The following is a 21,237-nucleotide window of genomic DNA, read 5'->3' on the forward strand; positions in this document are numbered from 1 at the left end:
ATGCCTTTTCCTCTCATGCTCTCCAGGAACGCACACCGGTTGACCTCAAACTTTTGCCCCATGGAATCCACGACACTGGATGGCAACAGCGGCTGCATTGCTTTTGGGACCTCGTGTAGTTTCGTGTCTTTTCCCATAGAACACTGCGGTGTTGCGATGTGAATGAGAAGTGTTACTGAACGATACAGAAGTCAGGAGAAACCCGTTGAGGCGCACACCGCTTCCTCGCGCTCTTCACTCAAGTGGGAGCGCATTCTTTTTCTGGCTCCATATGGGAATTAAGCACTCGTCCCGCTGCATGCTCCTCAGGAGGAAAATGGCGGAGTCTGAGAGCATTGAGGTAAGTGTGAGAGAGACACCTTATGCTTTTCGGAATGAAAAGAGAGAGAGAGAGAGAGAGGGCTCTGTCAGAGTCCTGCACCAGAGTCGAAGTTGCAAAGAGCGGATTCAACAGTCAGTGACAACATGTAGGCTCCATCTCTGCAAGGAGGTTAACATAAAACAGTATCTGCACAGCAGGTGTTTCCAACATTGAGTACACTTGGGGGGGAAACATGTAATAATAATGCATCGTTTTACTGGTCACGTTTTTTTTATAGTTCCCACGGTTAAGGTGTTCTGCAATGTGATTTCACTTTAATTTTTACTAGAGGACAGGACAGTGGCAGGACCTTAGATCTGCCCCCCCCACCCCCCCCTCCTTGTGCCCACACGGATCCCCCAGACAGCGTCTGAAGAAATCAAAATATATGACATCGGGAAGATGCTGTGAGGATGATGAGGATGATGAGGCTGCTTCACACTGCGCTGACATCAGAATGACTGGCGCTGTCCGAGGTCCTGCAGCGCCTCGCAGACCAGACGACACGGAGAACGCTGGGACGTGCTGGCTTTCTTATACTGCCCACAATGGGGATCCTCAGGAGGCAGGAAAGAGTTTAGGTCTACCATTGACAGACCCCATTTTCTTCGGATATGCATTAAAACACCAATTTCCGACGGAGCCTTCCCCACATATCCCCCCCCGCTGATGTCATCACTGACTTCAGGGCTAACAAACAGGCGTCATCTTTAACAGCCAATCAAGTACAATGTGACTGTGTGTTCCCTCATAACACAACTGCCAATTGAATGTCCTTCTCAGATAACAACTCTCACCTCCGTGTGTGGACGAGGATCCAGACTGAAATACAACCCCATGTGTTTATCTGTCTGGGGGGGTCAGAGGCAAGGTCGAGTCTCAGTTACACATGCAGCTGCTCTCCTCTGACCGCACTGCAACCCAAGTCTGCTCTAATCTTTCCGTTAATGATGCCCCGGGGTGATTTCGTTTTACTGCAACTTTTAGAAAGTTCTCACTGATTGAGTATTAAAGTCGGCAGCCTTAATCATCGCTTCTGGCGCCCTGGCTTGTAATTATTCACTCTGTGAGGGACGGCTTGGAGAAAGCTGTTCATCAAATCCTGCATTCTGTCTTTCACTGTTGTAATTTATTTCTAGAACATGCCAATGTCGCAACTGCAGTCTTTAGGAGTGTGCGCATATCAAGACTGAACCTAGTTTGACTTTAGTTCAGTTGTTAAATGGAAACACATGTTTGTCATCGCAGATTATACAAATTAAGTAACGCATGAATAAAAAACAACTTGAGGCAGTTACAGTTAAGTCTCCGAGGGGATACGTTGTGGGAATATGTAAGTAGAGGGTTGATATGCTGCGCCGTCCTCATGTGCTCACTTATTAGATCAACATCGTGGCTTAAAGGATTAAGTTCAACAGTTGGCCGTTCCTTTTTAATACGCCCCTCGCAATGTGTGAGATCTGTTATACGACAAACCATCACACACTCGACCAAGCAGAGATTCTGATGTCTCTCGATGGCCTTGTGCTCACTGCGGTTATGTCTAATGCAATACTGTTATTTGGGTTGAATGCTAAAAATATATATATTATTGCTCAGAATTTCTTGTCAGAAGACAGGTTTTATATACGGACGCTTTATCACTCATATCATTTTTACCAATCATCTTCAAATCCATTAAAAGAAGGCAGCACTCAAATTATTATTAGTTTGCCTAACAAGCGCTATTCTTGCTCATTCTGGAGGATTTCCATGCAACACATTGTTGATTCAATAATTGATTCATTGATCATGTTTGCATATCGCAGGTGGAGTAAGGAGACGATCCCTGGACATGCATAGTAGCAGAAGGCTAACTGGGTAGCTCTGACACAAATGATGTCACTCACAGGACATGAGAGTCTCCAGCCAGCAGCTCCATAAATGAGCAACATGCTAATAGAAGCACGCTAACACGCTCACAATGACAATGCTAACATGCTGATGGTATGATATTCACATGAGTGTTGGCATGTTTACGTCCATCATTGGTGAGGAGGGAGGGGCACACGGTCACTCCTCTGACCTTTAGTTCACCTCTGGTCCAGTCAGAGGATCGCCCTCTCACTGTCATCTGGAGATCCTGAATGTCTGTACAAAATGTCACAACTATCCATTACAATAATTGTGGAGATATTTATTCTGGACCAAAGTGGTGGACTGACACACATTACAGCTACTAGCTCCACGAAGCCAGCATGGTTAACACCTGATATGTCAGCTTTAATGCCCAATCTGTGGCATTTAGGCCCAGCAGGAAGAGAGAGGACACAGATAAATATGATGGCCATCTTAGAGGGAAAGATACAGGTAGGATGAGGATGATTGATTCTCTCAAACAAGGAAAAACATCCATGTCACTGACGTATTATTCTTTAAGTGCACTAGATCCATGTTCCACGCAGCGCTGTTGCTGTAAGTCAACAGTATTACTTCCTCTATTAATAAGGTTATCCACCTTATATGCCAGCTATATTACATTAAAAGGATACATGACCAACTTCAAAGTGAAGCTTGAATCAGAACAATGATCTGAAACTACGTGAAATCACAATTGAAATGAACGTACTTCTGCGGGTTATATTCTGCCGCCCAAAGCTGACAGAGACGGTTGCAAAATCCAAAGATGCAAGAAAAGGATCCAGCAGCGGTCCGAGTGCTGCAAAATCAGACAAATGCAAACTGAAGAAGCAAAAAACATCTGTAGAGTTCAAATTACAGCATAGAAAGTAAATGTGTTTCAGGTAAAACCTATGCTACACCTTCATTAGCTTTCCCGAAGCGCAACCCTTTCAATGTCGTCGTATTTAATTTGCTTCTCGTTAACAGTAAAATATACTGAGCATAACTTTCATCCTATTTTCATCCACCTTGCCAACTATTTCTCATTTATTTTTAGAAGGCTGAAAGTTGGAACGAGTACAAACACCAGAACGGCTTTCTGGCACAAAACTGAGATCTGGGAGTCTGTAACTTCCTCCCCGTCTCAGTCTCACTCGCAAACCAATACACATTCACACCCCACGGCTAGATCATCCCAGCTGGCCTCGGAGGTGATAATCGGGGCATTACGGGTGCTCCGTCTGTGCAGAACTGAGCTTTCTTGCCATCTCTGCCGGCTGTTGACAGACAGGCCGACTTCATGTCAGCAATCCGAGCGTTCTCTGAAATCACCAGACGGCTTCATGCAACAGTAGCCTGCGAGTGGAGCCGAGCGGGATGACAGCGGGTGAAATGATGAAGGGGAACGGGAGACGAGACGAGACAAGATGCTGTTGCATCCGTGTTTTTGTTTATTACACTCGTGATGTGATTTGAATAACAAACGCCCAAGAGTCCTCATCCTCCATAAAGTGTTGTCCCTCCTTTTTTATCGCTCTCGTTCTAGCCGCCACAGCCGCGGCCAATCCGCATCGTTCAATCCCAGTCAACACAGCCCACCTCGTTGCCCAAGCCGGTGCCTTCCATCCAGCACGCCTCGCGGCCTTCTCTGCCGCCGCACACGCCTCACGCTGCCGGCCTTCCCAGCTGTCCCGGGCGGGGGAAGATGTCCAAGAGCCCAGAGGACATGACCTCACGAGACTACTACTTTGACTCGTATGCCCACTTTGGCATACATGAGGTATGTTTGTTTTCCTCCTCTGTTTTCTTGTTCCTGTGTCTGTTTTTGTCGGCAATATTTAGGCAGATGTGGGACATGCATGATGACTGTTTTTGACCAAATAGCCTCGGGAACCAAAAAGCTGAGGCTCTCCCTGTTGCATTGCAGTTCATACTTCACCCTGTGTAATACGCACCTTTCTTTAAACGTCAAATTCTTCATCAGATTATGGTTATCCCAGCGCGGTATTCATTTGAACATTTTTAAAATAATGTAATGTCATGAATAAAACTCACAAATATACTCATATTTATACTGCAGTGTATTAAAACTGTCATACATAATGCTAACTTTTTTTCACAGCATGGCTCTAAGATTGAAAGAAATAAAAACGAGATTCACATGGATTTGCTAACGTATAGAATAATTCTTATTATTTTTATCCAACAAAAAGCTGGAAGGAATCTGCAAAGTCAGTTAGTGAACATGTGCTGTGTGTAAAAACAAGAGTAAACCAAAAGAAACAACACAGAAATGTGTAGTGAGGAGATCTGCCGCGAGCTCTGGTTCATATTCATAAGGCCCAGGTGTGTCCCGTGTCCCTGATTAACCTCCAGGTCCGCCGCTCTGGACAGAGAAAATGCAACAGAAGAGCACCAAGACGTTGCTGTTTGGTATCTCATGCCAATCAGTGAACACCGGTCATCCACCCCGTTGTAAACCTAAGCCCATGTCTATAATGCACAATAAACATACATATAATGTGTTTTATTAATATACAGTATATGATTATAATGCATTCTTTATATTTCCGTTAAAGAAGCTCTAAAATCGTTTTTGACCAAAGCCTCCATTATTCATTTGGTCTGAAGATGTAAAAGACAGATCAGGCAAAAGAAACTCTTCACAATGAGTCGTGGACTCACTCAAAAACCCCAAAGTAGCATTAGGAAATTATGAAGTCCAGAAAGTCAGAGTCAATGAGTGGAAGTGAACATGTTTCATCCACACACTCGTGTCCCAGCGTAGGAAAGCACAGATCAGTGGCAACAGCGGCATAAATCATGAACTTCTATTTTTCTTCTTCTCTTTTTAGACCGTATCCTTTCAGACTCCTCTATTGTGACTCTTTAAAGATGATCACGTGTGGAAAAAAAACTCTCAACCCCAATAACTTCTAACAACGAAATGCTTTATGTCATGGACGCTTCGAGCCACGGCCGGGGTCACGGTCAGCCAATCCCATCAAAGGACATGAGATCTCAACCGTGTCTGGGAGGAATCTCTGCCTCAACTCTTAGCTCTGCTCAAAGTCTTAATGCCGGATGGTAAAGGATCTGTGCAACTTGGCTTGAGATATACTTTAGCCCTTATTTTTAAGGAAACTCTTTCTTTTTGTTTTATAACATTTCAAGAATTGAATATTTCATTGGTTGCAGAGGAAACCCCTCCCAAAAAAGTGTGACTTTTTTGTCATTTACGAATATTCTTCACACCCACACATGCATGCACTCGGTATGAAATGCAGACAGACGGAGCTCTGAGGCTCATTGGGGATTATTCAAAAGACACCGAGATTTGAATATAGAGCCAAGCGGCGCAGAGGAAGTAGAGTAAGCTCACGTGAAGGCTGCGTGTGTGTTATTTGTTACTCGCTCGGCTGCAGATATCACAGCACATCCAGACGTCCTCGTGCAGCCGCTGTGTCCAAGTCAACAAAATCTGTGTCAACATCTTCCATCTCCAAATGATATCTGTCGTATGCTCAACCAGGAGATGCTGAAAGACGAAGTGAGGACGCTCACCTACAGGAACTCCATGTACAACAACAAGCACGTCTTCAAGGACAAGATCGTGCTGGACGTCGGAAGCGGGACGGGGATTCTGTCCATGTTCGCGGCCAAAGCGGGCGCCAAGCACGTGTATGGGGTAAGACGTGTTTCCTTTCAGTGGGGGCGTCAATCACGCTGAACCATCGGGTGTCCGATCACTGCGTAGCCGCTCACGCTGCGTGCATGTCCTGGACGCGTACGACTGGCCTACATGCATACATGTTCGCCACATTTCTTTTCTTCTTTTTTTTCTTTTTTTTTTACGCCCGGCGCCCCTATAATCTTTCCAAGAATATCTCGTCTGACAGGCAGGTGATAAAAGCGTGTGGCCCCTCGGGCAGGCTGACAGGCGGAGCTTTAAGAGCTCATTCGGACGTTGTGTCCCGCGGCAGAACTAATTAATCGTCGGAGCGTGTCTGAGAATACAATACATGCCCCCAGTTTGGGATAACCACGTGGAACGGAGGAGGCATGATTATCTTCTGAACTATTGGTTGACATTATGCGTTTGTGTGTGACTTTGTCTCGCATCCCATATTTGTGTTTTCCTTCTCTCTCGTGCGGTCTCGCTCGGTTCCTCTATCCCTCTCTTTGTACTTTAAAGTTCACGTCATGCTTGACCACACACTTGCCCATCTGGAAAGGCTTTATCAACATAAATTGGGCTAATGTTCCGGGGATTTAGTTCACCTTTGACCTTGGATGCTCTCAGTATGAGGTATGCCCCGATGCCCAATGCCTTTATCGTACCTAAACCTCATAAAGCTCCACGTGAAAGATGGGCTTGATAGGTGGAAGGACCTGGCTATCGGCCAACAATGACTTCACTCTGTCATATGGACCTCGTTACATAAAAACGAAAAATGATAACCTCTATTCTGGCTCCACAAAGTACATATAAAAGACTCTGCTGAATTGTTATACCTATCAGTAATATAATAATGGTACTATAATCATGGTACAATGACAGAAGTTCCTTTTTAATTGATTACATTACAGTAAATATCTCATAATGGTTTTTTTGCAGAATGTAAAATCACAAACCTGTAGCAGGAGAGCAGTATGTGGGATTTTAAGTAAACACCAAGAAGTACAGTAACTAGTGTGTTTAGTGGGGTCAGTCCATATACTTGAATCATTCCAGCTCTCGATATTAAACGATGGGCGGCTTCCATAGAGTCGTGTAGTTCAGATAACTGCTCTCTGCATTGCGGTCAAAACCTAGAAGACAAAAGAAGAAAAAAGAAGAAATGAATATTGATGAAATTATATCAGCTTGATTTAAAAAAAAAAAGAATATCTTGTGATTTATACAGTATGTAAATAAGACACTGGTTTATAAATAAGCATGTGATATGACATTTCCAGCAGACTTTAGCTAAGTTCTGTAAGATTCGTGTTCAAAGCTCCGGGTCCCGTGGCCGCAGGAAATTCAGGATTCGAGTTAAAGTTTAACAATATTTAATGGCAAAGATAATACTCATGTAGCGTTCACGATCGTGGGGCCAGAAAGGAGGAACTCTCCACAGACGGACTGCAGCTCTCAAGGAGCCACAGACCGGGGCTGTCTCGAGTCTCCAGACCAGTAGAACCATGTCTCCAGACCAGTAGAACCATGTCTCCAGACCAGTAGAACCATGTTCCCCAGAACAAATGCTCGGTCGTTAGTCTGGTCATGCAAATGAATTCACACCTAAAGGTTAGTTCTATTGGTCAGTTCAAAGGATGCCGCCATTCTGTTCGCTACGCCAATTAGTAAAACTAGCGGGGTCAAAGCTCACTCTTCCGGTCAAGGACAGGAAGTTCCCCTTCACAATAAAACCCTATTATCCTGCCTTCCGAATAAAAGCAACACATTAGGTTTCAATCGGCATCCATTTTAACTATTGTCTAAACAATAAAACATTCATTCATTCTCATGCATCATACAGTTAATCATTACATTTGTCATTAAAACAGAATAATAAACAGTGATCCTCTCTTATGTTTCATAATACATTCCTCCAGAATATTCCTCATAATATCCCAAATTAATTATCATATCTTTCTTTATGTATTAATTTAAAACATAAACTTCTCTTATCTACATGTGCAAATATATATAAAATCCACTACAACCTAACAGTTCCATTAAACATAATTCTCTCAGAAATATGATAGATTTGATAGACCATAAATGTGTTGCGTTGAATGCAACAGCTCTGTTTCTCCTGGATGTAACATTAAGCAAGCATTTGCTAAATGTTATCTAGTTGATAAGTTTATAGTATATCAAAGGGTGTCTTCATGTTATTATTGTAGAATTTATAATAACAAACGTGTGAGACAGCTGGTATAAAAGGTAAAGAAATAAAGCTCGGCTCACTGATGACTCGTGATGGGAGCAGACGTGCACTGCGTCTCCAGAGCAGAGGACGAGTGGCAGCACTGCAGTGACAGTCACTCTTCCTGACACTAGTGAGGACTGCACGAGGCGCCGAGTGAGGCGGCGTCGACCTCATGCACGCCGCGAGGTCTCAGCGCTCCCACTGAAGCACGGCGGTGATGGACACATGGCTAATGGCCGTCTCCTCTCGCAGCCATTCAGAAAGAGAGGAGCAATCATTGCCAATTAGAGGGCAGACGTTTGGCAGCAATGTGACATTATCGCAGCAATGCGTGCACGTTTCTGGTGCAACATTTGGCGTTCCTTTGTTTGTTTATGCGGTTGACACCGGCAGCCTCTTGACCAGCTCTCTAACCGGCAGCAGAGAATAGGGCTGCTCCAGGGAGGCTGTTCTAAGGTCGAGTTCCTGCACCCTGCATGCAAAGCTCAGCGGGTGAACCGAAGACCTCGGCGAGAAAACAGAAGCCAGAATTGTATTTCCAGACAAAAAAGGTATATCCATTTGCCCATCTTTGGTATGTGGCTCTACTGTCTAACCTTTTGTCCTGCCTCTAAAACAAAAGACCTAATTCTCCAGCTCTCTCCACTGCCTTTTTTTTTACCTAAGAGTTCATTCAGGAGTCCGCCGCTTGATTACGAACAGATGGATCTCCTGCAGCATGAATACGTTTGCACACCTCTGACAAACCGAGTCCCAGGGGCAGGTGGATAAGAGCGCACACACTCGGGTGGAAATCCATACACTCAGACTCCCCGATGCTGAAAGAGATCGGTATTGACAAACGTCTCCTCCTGAATTATGTTCTCATTTTGTTTGGGAGCTGCTTCATCCCGAGTTTATTCTGACGAATGAAGGAGGCTTTATTATGTTATAACTCTGCTATAGCTGGCACCTCAATAAATCAGCCACGAGTCCTGCATTGATGGGCAGAGGAAGTACAACATAAGCAAGGAGCCGATGACTCAGGAAGTATAACATACTTAGAGAGATGCGGGTATTTCAGAAGAAGAGTGATGGGACAAGAAAGGCAGCTGGGTAGAGGATCATTTAAAAGAAATTAAAATGTCAAAAGACTAATAAAACTAGAAGTTAAAGGTCTCACTGGAGCTAAATAGCAGCTGAGTAGTGACTAATCTTCCCCCTAATTACTTAATATAAGATGCCCTGGCAGCGTTTCAGGGACTGGTCACTTTGCAAATTCTATCCCGTCCTATTTCTTTGTCTTCCACAATTCCAGCTCGTCCCCTGGACGTCTCTTGCGAGGCCAAAATTAACCTTAGTGCACAGAATCCCTCCCTTGTTAGCTACCTATTGCTGTCAGGCTCACTGTCACAACAATAAGTCATGGGAAAAAAAACAGGAAGAAAGACAAATAAGCTACTTTTTGCTATGAAACTCTGAATACAGGAACAGTCGTATCTGCCCCCACGCAGTAAATGTCCCACACTGTTAAAAGTGGTTTCCAACATTTCATGCTCGTGATCTCTCACGACCCATATCCATTATTTCCCAAAACAAAACAAAAAAATGCTGTTGAAATAAATGAATAACATTTTGTAAAGCAGAATGTTTTTTTCTTCTTCTTTCCTCTCCCATTAATCATCTTCTGACCCACCGGCTTCATTTTGTGACCCTTTGAATGGGACTCGACTCGTGAACCACTGGACTGAAGTACACTTTACATTAAGTACATTGTGCTGCTAATACTTCTGTACGTTCATTTGGGGCTTCTCATGCAGGACCTTTACTTGTAATGGAGTATTCTTTTACATTGCTGTAGTGGTACGTTTACTTCAGGGAAGAATCTGAATACTTGTTCCCCCAGTGGTCGTTAGTGACTACCTGTTACAACCACGGTGAACCATTACACATTTCTAATGTAACAAAACATCTGGATACACTTGAGGATTCAAACAACGTAAAGCATAGAAGTCGTGGGATGTGCTTGGGATCTCCTTGCATCGACCTTCAAACTGAGCCTGCTGTATCGGGTCAATTCAATGCCGATTGAGCTTTTGAGGCATTCGAGTCAATATCAGTAAAGCTGACATTTAAAAGCTGACATTTAAAAGCTGACATTTAAAAGCTGACGTTAACTGTAGTTACATGTGTTGTAGACATTGCATTCAAGATATTCTTCCCAAAGCATCACCTCCATTTAATTATTTGTGTTCTATTTTTTTTCCCTGCCAGATTGAATGTTCCAGTATATCAGAGTACTCAGAGAGGATCATCAAGTCCAACCACCTCGACAGTGGTGAGAGCCCCCCCCCCCCCCCCCCCCCCCCCTCCATTCTGATGACACTGCGCTTCGTGAAGGGAGCCACAGACTAGCTTACAGTCGTGAGGAGGAGAGAGGGAAGGCTACCAGATGGGCTTGAGGATAAGAAGAAGAAGATGTTGTGTTCATCACTACATACTGCACTGGGCCAGCTCATTTATATTCATTTGCACAAAAATGCTGCCAACTTATGGATCTTCCAGGCATTCATAATTCATAACACCTCTGTAACTTCTGGAGAAGAAAAAAGAAAAGGAATTACTCCAAAGCTACTGACTGTGCATTTACCAAATGACAGCTGCATAAAACAACCTGCCAGCCAATGTTGTGTCTGTAAACCGATGAATATCAAGTGTGTACAAGTAATTGAAAGGAGACTTAACACTGACGTTCACTCACTGAGTTTCAAGCAGGAAGTAACAGGGTTCGCATGTTATTCTGACAGACACTTTGTATCACCAGGGAGACTCTTCAATAGCTTCCTGGCAAAGCAGAAGAAAATGCTGAAGTCAGCTAATCTCTGTGAGGGCAATGATCCACTCCTGTAAACCCCAGCAGGCTTGATTTCCATAAGAACACAATGGCTACCATGTTAGCACATCCACTATATCTTGGTTTATTTCTGTCTCACACACCAGTTCATTTCTTGCACGCAATGATACAATATTGTCACATACTGTATATGCATGATTGATTTATGGACTGATTTCGACATGCCTCATATATTCTTTTATGCACTTTTATTGGCATTATCATTCCTACATTTTAGCGCTAGACACTTTTTTGTACACCAAAATATGAGAATTGATTATGACCTCAAAGATGTGTTGTGTGTTGCAGTGATCACCATCTTCAAGGGCAAGGTGGAGGAGGTGGAGCTTCCTGTTGAGAAGGTCGACATCATAATATCTGAGTGGATGGGCTACTGCCTCTTCTATGAATCCATGCTCAACACCGTCATCTTTGCCAGAGACAAGTGGCTGGTAGGATGTGTGGAGTGTGTGTTGATGTGTAGACATGATATGTAAGTTTATTGTGCATTAACATCCGAAACAAATATCCCAGGGACAACATTAACCATCACTGCAACAATCATTAAATAAGTCATAATGATAGGAATTAGCAAATACTGGAATTATCCTGGCATTATATTACGAGAGTGCAGTATCTAGAGCTTTAGGCTGAAATGTTTTGTTAAAAAAGATTTACTCATTTGATGTCATAATCAAATTTACAGCTATCAGTATTAAATCAGTAGCTACCAGTCTTGAAGTACTACTTGCAACCCTTCATCATCTTTATCCAATAATTGTAAGAACAGCAAATAGTAGACAGAAGTCATCTCGTCAATAGAAATACGTCTAATCTCGTATTTAGCCCCTTTAAAGACTTATTATATTAATAAGAAGTATATAATGTTTGCAGTAATGTTGCATAAACCACTGATATTATTGTTTTATTATCTTCGGTGATTGGAAAATAATAGTTATAGTCTCATACATCATAAACAGATATTACAGTCTGCGCACAGAGGGAACAATAACATCACAAAAAAAAAGTTGTCTGTGGATTTAAATGTCACCGACGCTGTATTGTAGACCTTTTTATAATGTGTCCAAGATTAATTTGCAGAGTTATTTCTTTGCCTCGTTTATCAAACAGAAACCCGGTGGATTCATGTTTCCTGATCGCGCCTCTCTGTACGTGGTGGCCATAGAGGACAGGCAGTACAAAGACTTCAAAATACATTGTGAGTTCAGTGTGTAAGTGTGTGTGTGTGTACGTGGGCCTGGATGTGTGTATAACCCGCACCTGGGCTGTGGAAAGACACACACTCGTACTCCGGAGGGCTCTAACCAGGATTACGTCTTTGCGTTGAAAGTGAGCCTTGATGCAGAACACCGTCCACACCTCTGCATTGCACCCGCACGACTTTTCCAACTCTGGCGTAGCACTGGAGGGTGATGATTGATATTATAAGATCAACGAGCCTCTCCATCTCCGTATGATCCCACTCTTCATATGCCAGGAGGACTGTGGGCGAAGTCTTTCTGCTGGTGTTGAGCCAGTGCACCACCCCGATGACTACAGGCATGCAAACAGAACAATAGCCAATAGGCCTCCTACTCACACTCCCACATACATCTGGGAAATTATGAAAAACCACAGCGTGGCATGTGAAAGTCATATCACATTGGCTCGCTGCTGTGCAAAGCTTTCCAATGATGCCTGGATGCTATTATTCTGTATTTGATGTTCAACTCATAACCAGACTGAGATGAGTGCTGAGACAAGTGCATGTGAACCAACAACCTTTCTCTCTGCTGGCCAAGAGGCTTTTTAGACTGAGTTAGAAGTGGCCTTGAGAAGCACTGCAAATATTCTAAGGACATTAGTGCAACTGGGCTGAACACTGCTTTAGTTAAGTGGGCAGCAATACATTCAAATAAAGCACATAACAATGTCCCTGGGGGTGTGTGACCTGTTCATTATCACCAGCTTTCCAGCGCTCTAAAGTAGTTCCCTCCTTTTGGGTCATGATAGAGATGTTTGCTCACACACTATCTCGAGGAAGCCTACTGAATAATGTATAGAATAATTTAGCTAAAGCTGCGAGAATATTCGGCATGAGTGGGGGGGGGGCTGCGTTCACGGAAGGCTCATGTTTACAAATCCTCCTCGAATACGTCATCCGTCAAAAAAACAAAAATGAGGGTCTAACTTTAGGGGTCGTGGTGTATCCGATTTTCCTGGGAAAGCCCTCCGAGTGAGACTGCGACTCGTGTGCTTTTACAGCTGCAGAAAACCAAATCTTGGAAAGAAGAAAACCTTGTATTTTGTACATGCAGAGACCTTAGAACATGCTGGCAAAGTAACTCCATCCTGCTGTGTGTTTACCAGGGTGGGAGAACGTGTATGGCTTTGACATGACCTGTGTCCGTAACGTGGCCATGATGGAGCCACTGGTGGACGTGGTGGACCGCAAACAGGTGGTGACAAACTCCTGCCTCATCAAGGTTGGTCCAATATTTTAGCGAATGGCAGAATCGATTCATCACACCAACTGTCAGCTGGAGAACCAATGCAGTGCAAACGAGAGTTGAGATTTGTGTATATAAAGTTGGATCGCAATGCCAGTTATTGGGTCGGTCTCTCGGCTCACCACTTTAGTCCAGACTGAAATATCTATTGGATGGATTGAGGTGTAATTGGGGACATATATTCATGGTGCCCATAAGGTGAATCCTGATTGATTGCCATCATTTTCTCCTCAGGATGAATATTTTAAGAACTTTGGTGATCCTTTAACCTTTCATCTCGCAGCCTCTTTTGATCAAGATGTGTCCAATACTTTGGATTATAACTAAATACCTGCAAAACAAATGACATCCCCATCAGCCTCAGCTGAACTTTGTGTCAGACGTTTGTCTGCGGTTGCTTCAAAGCGCATTGTTGACAGCAGTTGAGTAAACTACATGGTCCATGTAACAGCTTTCCTACAGCTTTCAGTCACATCCCCACCATTTCTGAGCTAACATGTACATCAAAGTCCTTACAGTGCTCAGAGAAAAATGATAATCCGAACATGTACATTACCATGACAACAGGGCAAACTCCATCTAAAGATAATGTTGTATAAAAAGCACAAGAATGGCTACTATGGACCTTTACATGACTGATTATTAAGCTATTCACGGTACAACACGGCGTTACCACCAATTCCCAATACTGGTTAACTCGTCAACTGAAGAAACCGTACCAGAGGTTAACAAGGTGACCTTACAGTAATAAAGAGTGATTATATTCTACAATATCAATACATCAGAAGTTGATTAAGATGGCATAGTTTATTGGTAAACACCTTGATGTGTGGCTGTTGCCCTGTCTGCGCCTCTCACTGCGTGGATCAGACTGATGCGGGTGCTGTGCCATGCATGTCAATCGGAGCCCGCCTGCTCCTTCTAAGTGTGCTCCTTGTCATATTGACCTTCTTATCGCTGGTATTGATTGGACAGCTCTGCCCTGTCTCACCTGTGTCAGTGAAAATCGCTGTGTGATTACACCTTGACTTCAGTGTTGCTGATTGTCAAGCACCCATTTGTTTTCCTTTGATATCAGACAGTCTTTCATTTGTAATGCAGCGAGATATGACACAAATCCAGTCATGAGAGTTTAATAAAACTCTCTATGATGCTGATGGGAATGCTGTTTGTCTTGGGATCTTGTAAAAAAAGAAAAGAAGCCTTACCACAATAATACCCTGCTGACAAGCTTTATTGTCTTTAAATGGATTACTGACTGACCTCATTAAAGTTGTACAGCCGAGGAGTAGCACACATAGGACCTTATGTTATTAAAATGTTGCTTGGACACTTTGGTAGGAATACTCACTGAGGATCACAACCAAGTATTATCCTGCAGAAATAACAACGTGCATCATAGGGCTCTTAAATCTTTTATTTAGCCGTCGGAGTAATTGCAAAGTTGTAAACATTGTAGTGCGTTATATTGTCTTAAACTTCGAAATGTGACTTTGAGAAGTTTATGCTGCATGACCAGAGTAAATATCTGCTAAGCGTGTTTATGGGAGTGAATATTTTCTAACAGCAGGGGGAATCTGACATTTAATATCGCATTGTTTTATGCCAGCAAACATAAGGCTCATTCCTCCACAGCAAATGTGGCATCTGGCACCAAAGCTAGCAGTGAATGCCTAATGTAGCCGATGGCAGATGAAACACGGTTATCACACCTCTGCCTACACGTTACCCTGCAGGGTAATGTGTGTTTTCAGGTGGGCCGTACTCCCCTCTGTTTCTCAGTGTTTAAAGCTACATGATATGTTGGCGTGGTGCCATTCACCCGACAGGAAGCCAGGATCTGGAACAACATGTTCTTCTCTAAACCAGTTGGACGATGGGTTATCAGATACCCTGTTAAATTGACTGGAATCGGGGGACATTTACAGATTTTGGGTTGCTCGTACCATGCATGAATAACACCTGGACCCTGAGTTCCCAGACGACCTCAGTCCCCCTATGCGTGTCCCTCGTTGGAGGTTTGGAATAGGATCTGGTTGAAGTCATAACTATGAGATTGGCATTTTTGGAAATATGCGTGGACCTTTCGCTCTTTAGCCAGAGATGAATGACGAGTAATATCATCGACATGTCTGAACGCTACACATCTAGCAGCAGGTTAGCATAGTTTAGTCCAAAAACTAGAAACAGAGGGAAACAGCTAGCTTGGCTCCACCTACCAGCACAGCAAATGCTAAGTTATTAAAAGGTGACATCTAGGTTGTCTAATCCAAAACATGTTGTTTCAACACTTTAGTTTGTGTGCAGTTTTTAAGCCAGCTAGTCGTTTTTCCATTCTCAGATTCTGTGCTAAGCTAAGCAGCTGCTATCAGTAGCTTCATATTTTACAGACCGGCATTGGAGCGGCATCCTCTCAACTAACTCTGGGCTATCTGACAAATATATGCATACTGCACTTCCCGAAATGTCCTTTAAAAAGAGAACACTGTGCATAGGGAGTGTTTCAGGTGACCAATGGCTTGTGCTGTCAGCTCTGTTCATGCGCTCCAGATATTTGAGAAGAGTCCATCTCTCTACTCCCGCAGGAGGTGGACATCTACACAGTGAAGACCGAGGACCTCTCATTTACATCAGCGTTCTGCCTGCAGATCCAGAGGAACGACTACATTCATGCACTGGTCACCTACTTCAACATCGAGTTCACCAAGTGCCACAAGAAGACTGGTTTCTCCACCGGTAAAATGTCTATTACTTTACATACGGGGATCTGTGTGTGCGTGGCTCTAAAGCATTACATCTTTTTTATTACCAGCCCTCAGGTTCAGTATCTCTCTATTCTGACAGCACATACCTCACTTATAGTTGGCAAGTACCCTTGGGCAACAAGAGCGTCTGACATTAAGTTGTCGATGAATTGTGGGGTATGGCTTATGCTGGTCATACACAACAGCAGGGGAGGACAAATGAAAGAACAAGGGCGGATATTACTTAACTTGTTCCATACAAACTGGAACCAAATTTCACTACATTGAGCAGACAGAAAAACTCCACTAGCAAACATTGGAAAGTGGAACTGGAAACTCCAGGAGCACGCAATCAAGACAATCAGTTGGACAGGTAGACGAGAACCTTTCAGTTTCAATGTAGCGGAAGTCAAAGAGGAGTAGAAAGCTCCAATGTGGTCTTTGTGGAGATGTTGAAGGCATCTTATCAAGTGTGTGTCACTTTACATTAGAGCAGTTCAGATCAGGCTGACATGATCCAAACAGTGCTGGACTGGAGTGAGCAGTCTGTGTGTGACTGACCTCTAGTGGTAGTGGTATAGTAGTGTGCATTGAAATGATACGTGAAGCAGAATGTATCATTGTCAAGGTTGGTTTGAACAAAAATATTCATTTTATTTATCAAATGAATGCATCTTTTCCATAAACAACTATATTTACATACACTAATTAGTTCAACTAAGCTTTCTCTGCCCTGCTCACTTCCCTTCTTGCTTTTCTCTAAGTATATGTCAATCAAGCAAGTCTTCCAGTGTCCAACCTAAGGACTCATGGTCTGCCAACATTTTAAAATACAGATCTAAACGTACACACAGAGAGCCAAACGTGCAATTGATTCCCCATTCGACATTCACATCAGACACACAGGCTCTCGGCTATAGAGAAAAAGGCAAGCGGGGGTCAAATATTGCAATGCATATCTACTGAATTAGCATAAGAAATGCAGCATGTCAGTGTCTTTATTGAACTCTGCTCCAAAAAAAGAACGAGAGCCCGGCCTGTGCAGTAGCCATGGTGATTGGATAGCCTTTCATTTACGGAGAGAGAGCTCATCTTTAAAGGTGATGCTGGCAGAAATTCAATTTAAAAGTCTACTGAACTTTTGAGTCTCTGTAAAGCATTCGGTGATGGTCAGGGCACTGATGGATGCTCACACTTATTTGGGGACTGGGGTGTCAGATTTGACCTGTCTGTGTTTCCATACCTAAGGTGCACTCATCTATGTGTTCTCATTCTGGCATTCACGCCAGGTAGATAAAAGTATTACTGAAGCTCTGTTAGTCCTATGATTGATTGACAACCTGTCCATGGTGTCTCTCTACCTTCTGCCCAGTGTTCGCTGGCCTATACATAAGATCCTTGGTGAGACTAAAGATGGGTCTGGGTAGACTTCTTTTTTTTTAAAGTATGCAGCATCACTGACAAGAGGATGACATATCTGCTGTGCTGCCAAAGTTGAAACCTTTGTTGGCACAACTTTCTTATCAGAAGGATAAGGACATGGCCCTTCCCAATATTCATAAATATCAGAATTAGTCATGTTTGTGGGAAGAAACCAGAGTACGCAGAAGAAAAAAAAACCACGTTGACACAGATAGAAACAGTGAGGCCTCAGCGTCACCACTGTGTCGCTTTGTTCAACACCTCCTCCACCTGCAGCTGCTGATGTGCCGCTTCATAGGAACAGCATGAACATAATTGCCGCAGCAATGAAACCCACATCACGGAATCCTTCTTTTAACCTTCAACAACACGTGTCAGGCACACATGACCTTGGCCACACTCTGTTGAAATCATAGACATGTTTGTATCTGATCACCAGTGTATTGTCCCTTTGCTTTATCTGATATTGCATTAGGCTGGTTTTGTGTCTCGATTAACAACTTCATGTCGTCTTTTTCATGTATCAAGTATGGTGTGCGTCAAGGGTCTATCCTCGGACCACTTTTGTTCTCCATTTATATACGCTTTTCTTGTGTCATCCAAAGACATGGTAATTCTTTTCATTGTTAAGGGAATGACACAGACTTCCATATGCTGACTCCTTTACATAATTATAATAAAACAGAAATATGTGTTATTGGGCACCAAAACAAATACTGCCATCTACTGGTCATCTTGTCACAACGCGTTGCCTGCTGCAAGAAACGCTTGTTGTCCTCTTGCAACGTATCCTGATAAAATGGTTTGTAAGATATCCTCCAAAAAGTTCATTAATTTTGCGTCTTCAAATTGCGGCACATACTTTTTTGGAAGGTATTGCTACAAATGACCAGTATTTGTAATCTTGCCCTTCGTGTAATTCATCATTCACTTTGGTATTTCATTTCATTTGTATTCCTGTGAAGCACTTTTTACTTGTTTTTGATAAGTGTGCTGCAACCAGTAAACACTTGTGACTGATCAATAAAGCATCAATGCATGATTTATAAACCATGACTAACATCATTAGTTACCACTTCTAAATCATTTATAAAGGATGCTTTATTAGGCTGTGGTACCAGTGTGTGTGTGTGTGTGTGTGTGTGTGTGTGTGTGTGTGTCTCTCCCAGCACCAGATGCTCAATACACCCACTGGAAGCAGACAGTGTTTTACCTGGAGGACTATTTGACGGTGCGGAGAGGGGAGGAGATAGTCGGCAGCATAGACATAAAGCCCAATGAGAAGAACATTGTGAGTATTGTTCAGTCTAATGTTCCTAATGTGTGGAATCATAACACCAATGGTAACGATAACTGCCTTCAAGTGATTCATTCATCGTATGAATAAGAAAATATAGAATGTGAGAAAAAAAATAACTCAAATATAATATGAAAAGTGTTTCTCAGGATTATTTGAGCTCTTATTTCCTATATCCTCCCTGAGAGATGACTCATTTCCTGCCCTGCCTGCCCACAACAGATTGTTTACTCCTCAGTGTTGGATTGCAGTCAAGCAGGCAGCGGCACTGCAGACAAATAGCAACAAATGATATTGTTGACCTTGTCCGTGTCCTCTCCTCCCCCGCGGGGTTGGCTTCCTCCTGTTGTCTCACACAAACAGCCTGTGCTCACTTAACACCACGTTCTGCTGCCAGGTCAAAATGGAAAATATGAGCCTCTGGTTTATATATATATATATATATATATATATATATAGTTTTCACGTATTTGCTTACTCATTACATCCCCGCTGTCATCTTTCTTTTCTCCCTCGCTTCGACCTGCAAGCGCGACTTGGACTTCACCTTCGAGCTGGATTTCAAAGGGCAGCTGTGTGAAGCGGCCATATCCCATGACTACAAGATGCGCTAAGTTCGCCTGGGGGACGATGGTGGCCCACTGAGTACAACCCCTGAGCACCAGAGGGAGACAGAGACACTCCCACGTCCAGAGACAGACACACCGTGTGACGTAAGAGGGGCAGAGAATAAGAAAAGACCAGGCCGCAGACCAAGCAGAGATGGCCCCGTTGACAATATTGTCAATACAGTGTTTGATGAAAGCAGGAAGTTACTCACGCTCACTGTTAAACAAATATGAATGTAACACCAACACACAGAGGTCAGGAATATCTCCTTGTCATGATGAATGTTATTGATTATTGATGTGCGTATATATGTGAGATGGGGTGATGTACCTGTGTGTTTTGTTGCTTTTCCCACAATAACTTGGGATAAGTTGCCATTTTTTTTGAATTACATCATAGAGCTCATGTAATGAATGACTGCTCTGTCCACATTCTGCTTTAGGTAGACAATACATTTATATTCATAGTCATATTGTGTACTGTAGGGAATGATCACAGCCGAGGACGAAGCCGCGTGCATCTGTAACGTGAAAGGTAGCATGTGTTTGTGTAGTCACCGTAGCTTTCTGTGAGTGTGTAGTAGAAGGCGGCGCACAGCTTGGACTCCAGGTGTGCCGTGTGTGGTCAGCGAGCAGTGATGTTGACACGCCAATAGCATACCTCGCCATCCTAAACGCCTTGAACAAGTGCCCCCGAATGCTCCTGGTTCTTTTCCGCACTGCTGCATTCAGCTTCTTTTCTTTTCTCTCTTCTGAATATAGATGCTAGCCTCTCTCTCTCTCAAGCCATGAAGCTTCTTCTTTTTTTTTTTTTACTGCATCTGATCCTCGTCGAGCACTCGAACCGCACATCTCTAATTAGGTCTCTGCAACCAGATGACCTGCAGCAGCCCTGGACCAAGAACTGGGTTTGAGACTAGTGAGACTGAGAACACAATGTGGTGCCAGAGTTTACAGACTGTAAATGTATCTTAGTCTAAAACATGCTTGCATTGCACGCCAGTTACAAAACCTTCTTTCCCCTTCACCTGTGCTCTTACTAAGGTCATCGCGACCACTGAGGGGGTTTTCTTCTGGGCAAAGATTACCAGTACGAGCCTCAAACTACCGCCACTAAATATGTTTAAACCCATTTGGTTACACATTATCTTTCCCACGTTAATCCCAAAGTAATTATGTGCTCAATGAAACGGCCTCTGTCCCCAATGTCTTATATATATCGTGCAGAGATCTGAATTAATCTTTTCAGGGCGGTTACCAAAATGTAGAGTATGAGCACTCGGGACCAATAAGAGGAAACTATATTTATGAAGCATGCAACTGATGCTAGTAACAATCAACAAATAGTGCAGTATGCTGCCTTCTCAGAGCACACAGTTTCTGTCATCCTGCGTATTTTATAGGGCACTGGCTGGTAAAAATTAGTAATATTACTGTTATTAACGCTTACAATTAATACATGATAAGCCGTATTTATTTAGAACGATACTGGTATTGAAAGAACATCTGCCAGGCACACCTTTTACAGAAGATGTATTCTGGGAGCCAATTCTAATAAATTGGCACGTTAATTCCACAAAATATGGAATATGTTGTTTCACATGGTGTAATGTCAATTTAAAAA

General features: G+C 43.2%; 1 protein-coding gene across 4 annotated transcripts; it reads left to right on the forward strand.

Annotated features, from left to right (window-relative positions):
- Window positions 1-256: 256 nt before the first annotated feature.
- Window positions 257-19,619, forward strand: LOC117732506 (protein arginine N-methyltransferase 8-B). Of its 4 annotated transcripts, none has more exons than XM_034535495.1 (10): window positions 257-340; window positions 3,789-4,022; window positions 5,775-5,930; window positions 10,414-10,477; window positions 11,342-11,484; window positions 12,164-12,251; window positions 13,403-13,518; window positions 16,128-16,278; window positions 18,878-18,999; window positions 19,536-19,619. In XM_034535495.1, exons 1-10 carry the CDS (start codon window positions 272-274, stop codon window positions 19,617-19,619), a joined length of 1,227 nt encoding a protein of 408 aa, XP_034391386.1. In that variant the 5' UTR covers window positions 257-271. The 4 variants fall into 4 exon arrangements, with proteins under 4 accessions (XP_034391386.1, XP_034391383.1, XP_034391384.1 ...); XM_034535492.1 differs by having other exon boundaries at window positions 272-412; window positions 3,798-4,022; XM_034535493.1 differs by having other exon boundaries at window positions 272-346.
- The last annotated feature ends 1,618 nt before the right edge of the window (window positions 19,620-21,237 follow it).

This window comes from Cyclopterus lumpus, chromosome 6 (genome assembly GCF_009769545.1).
Source record: "Cyclopterus lumpus isolate fCycLum1 chromosome 6, fCycLum1.pri, whole genome shotgun sequence".
Lineage (NCBI taxonomy): Eukaryota > Metazoa > Chordata > Actinopteri > Perciformes > Cyclopteridae > Cyclopterus > Cyclopterus lumpus.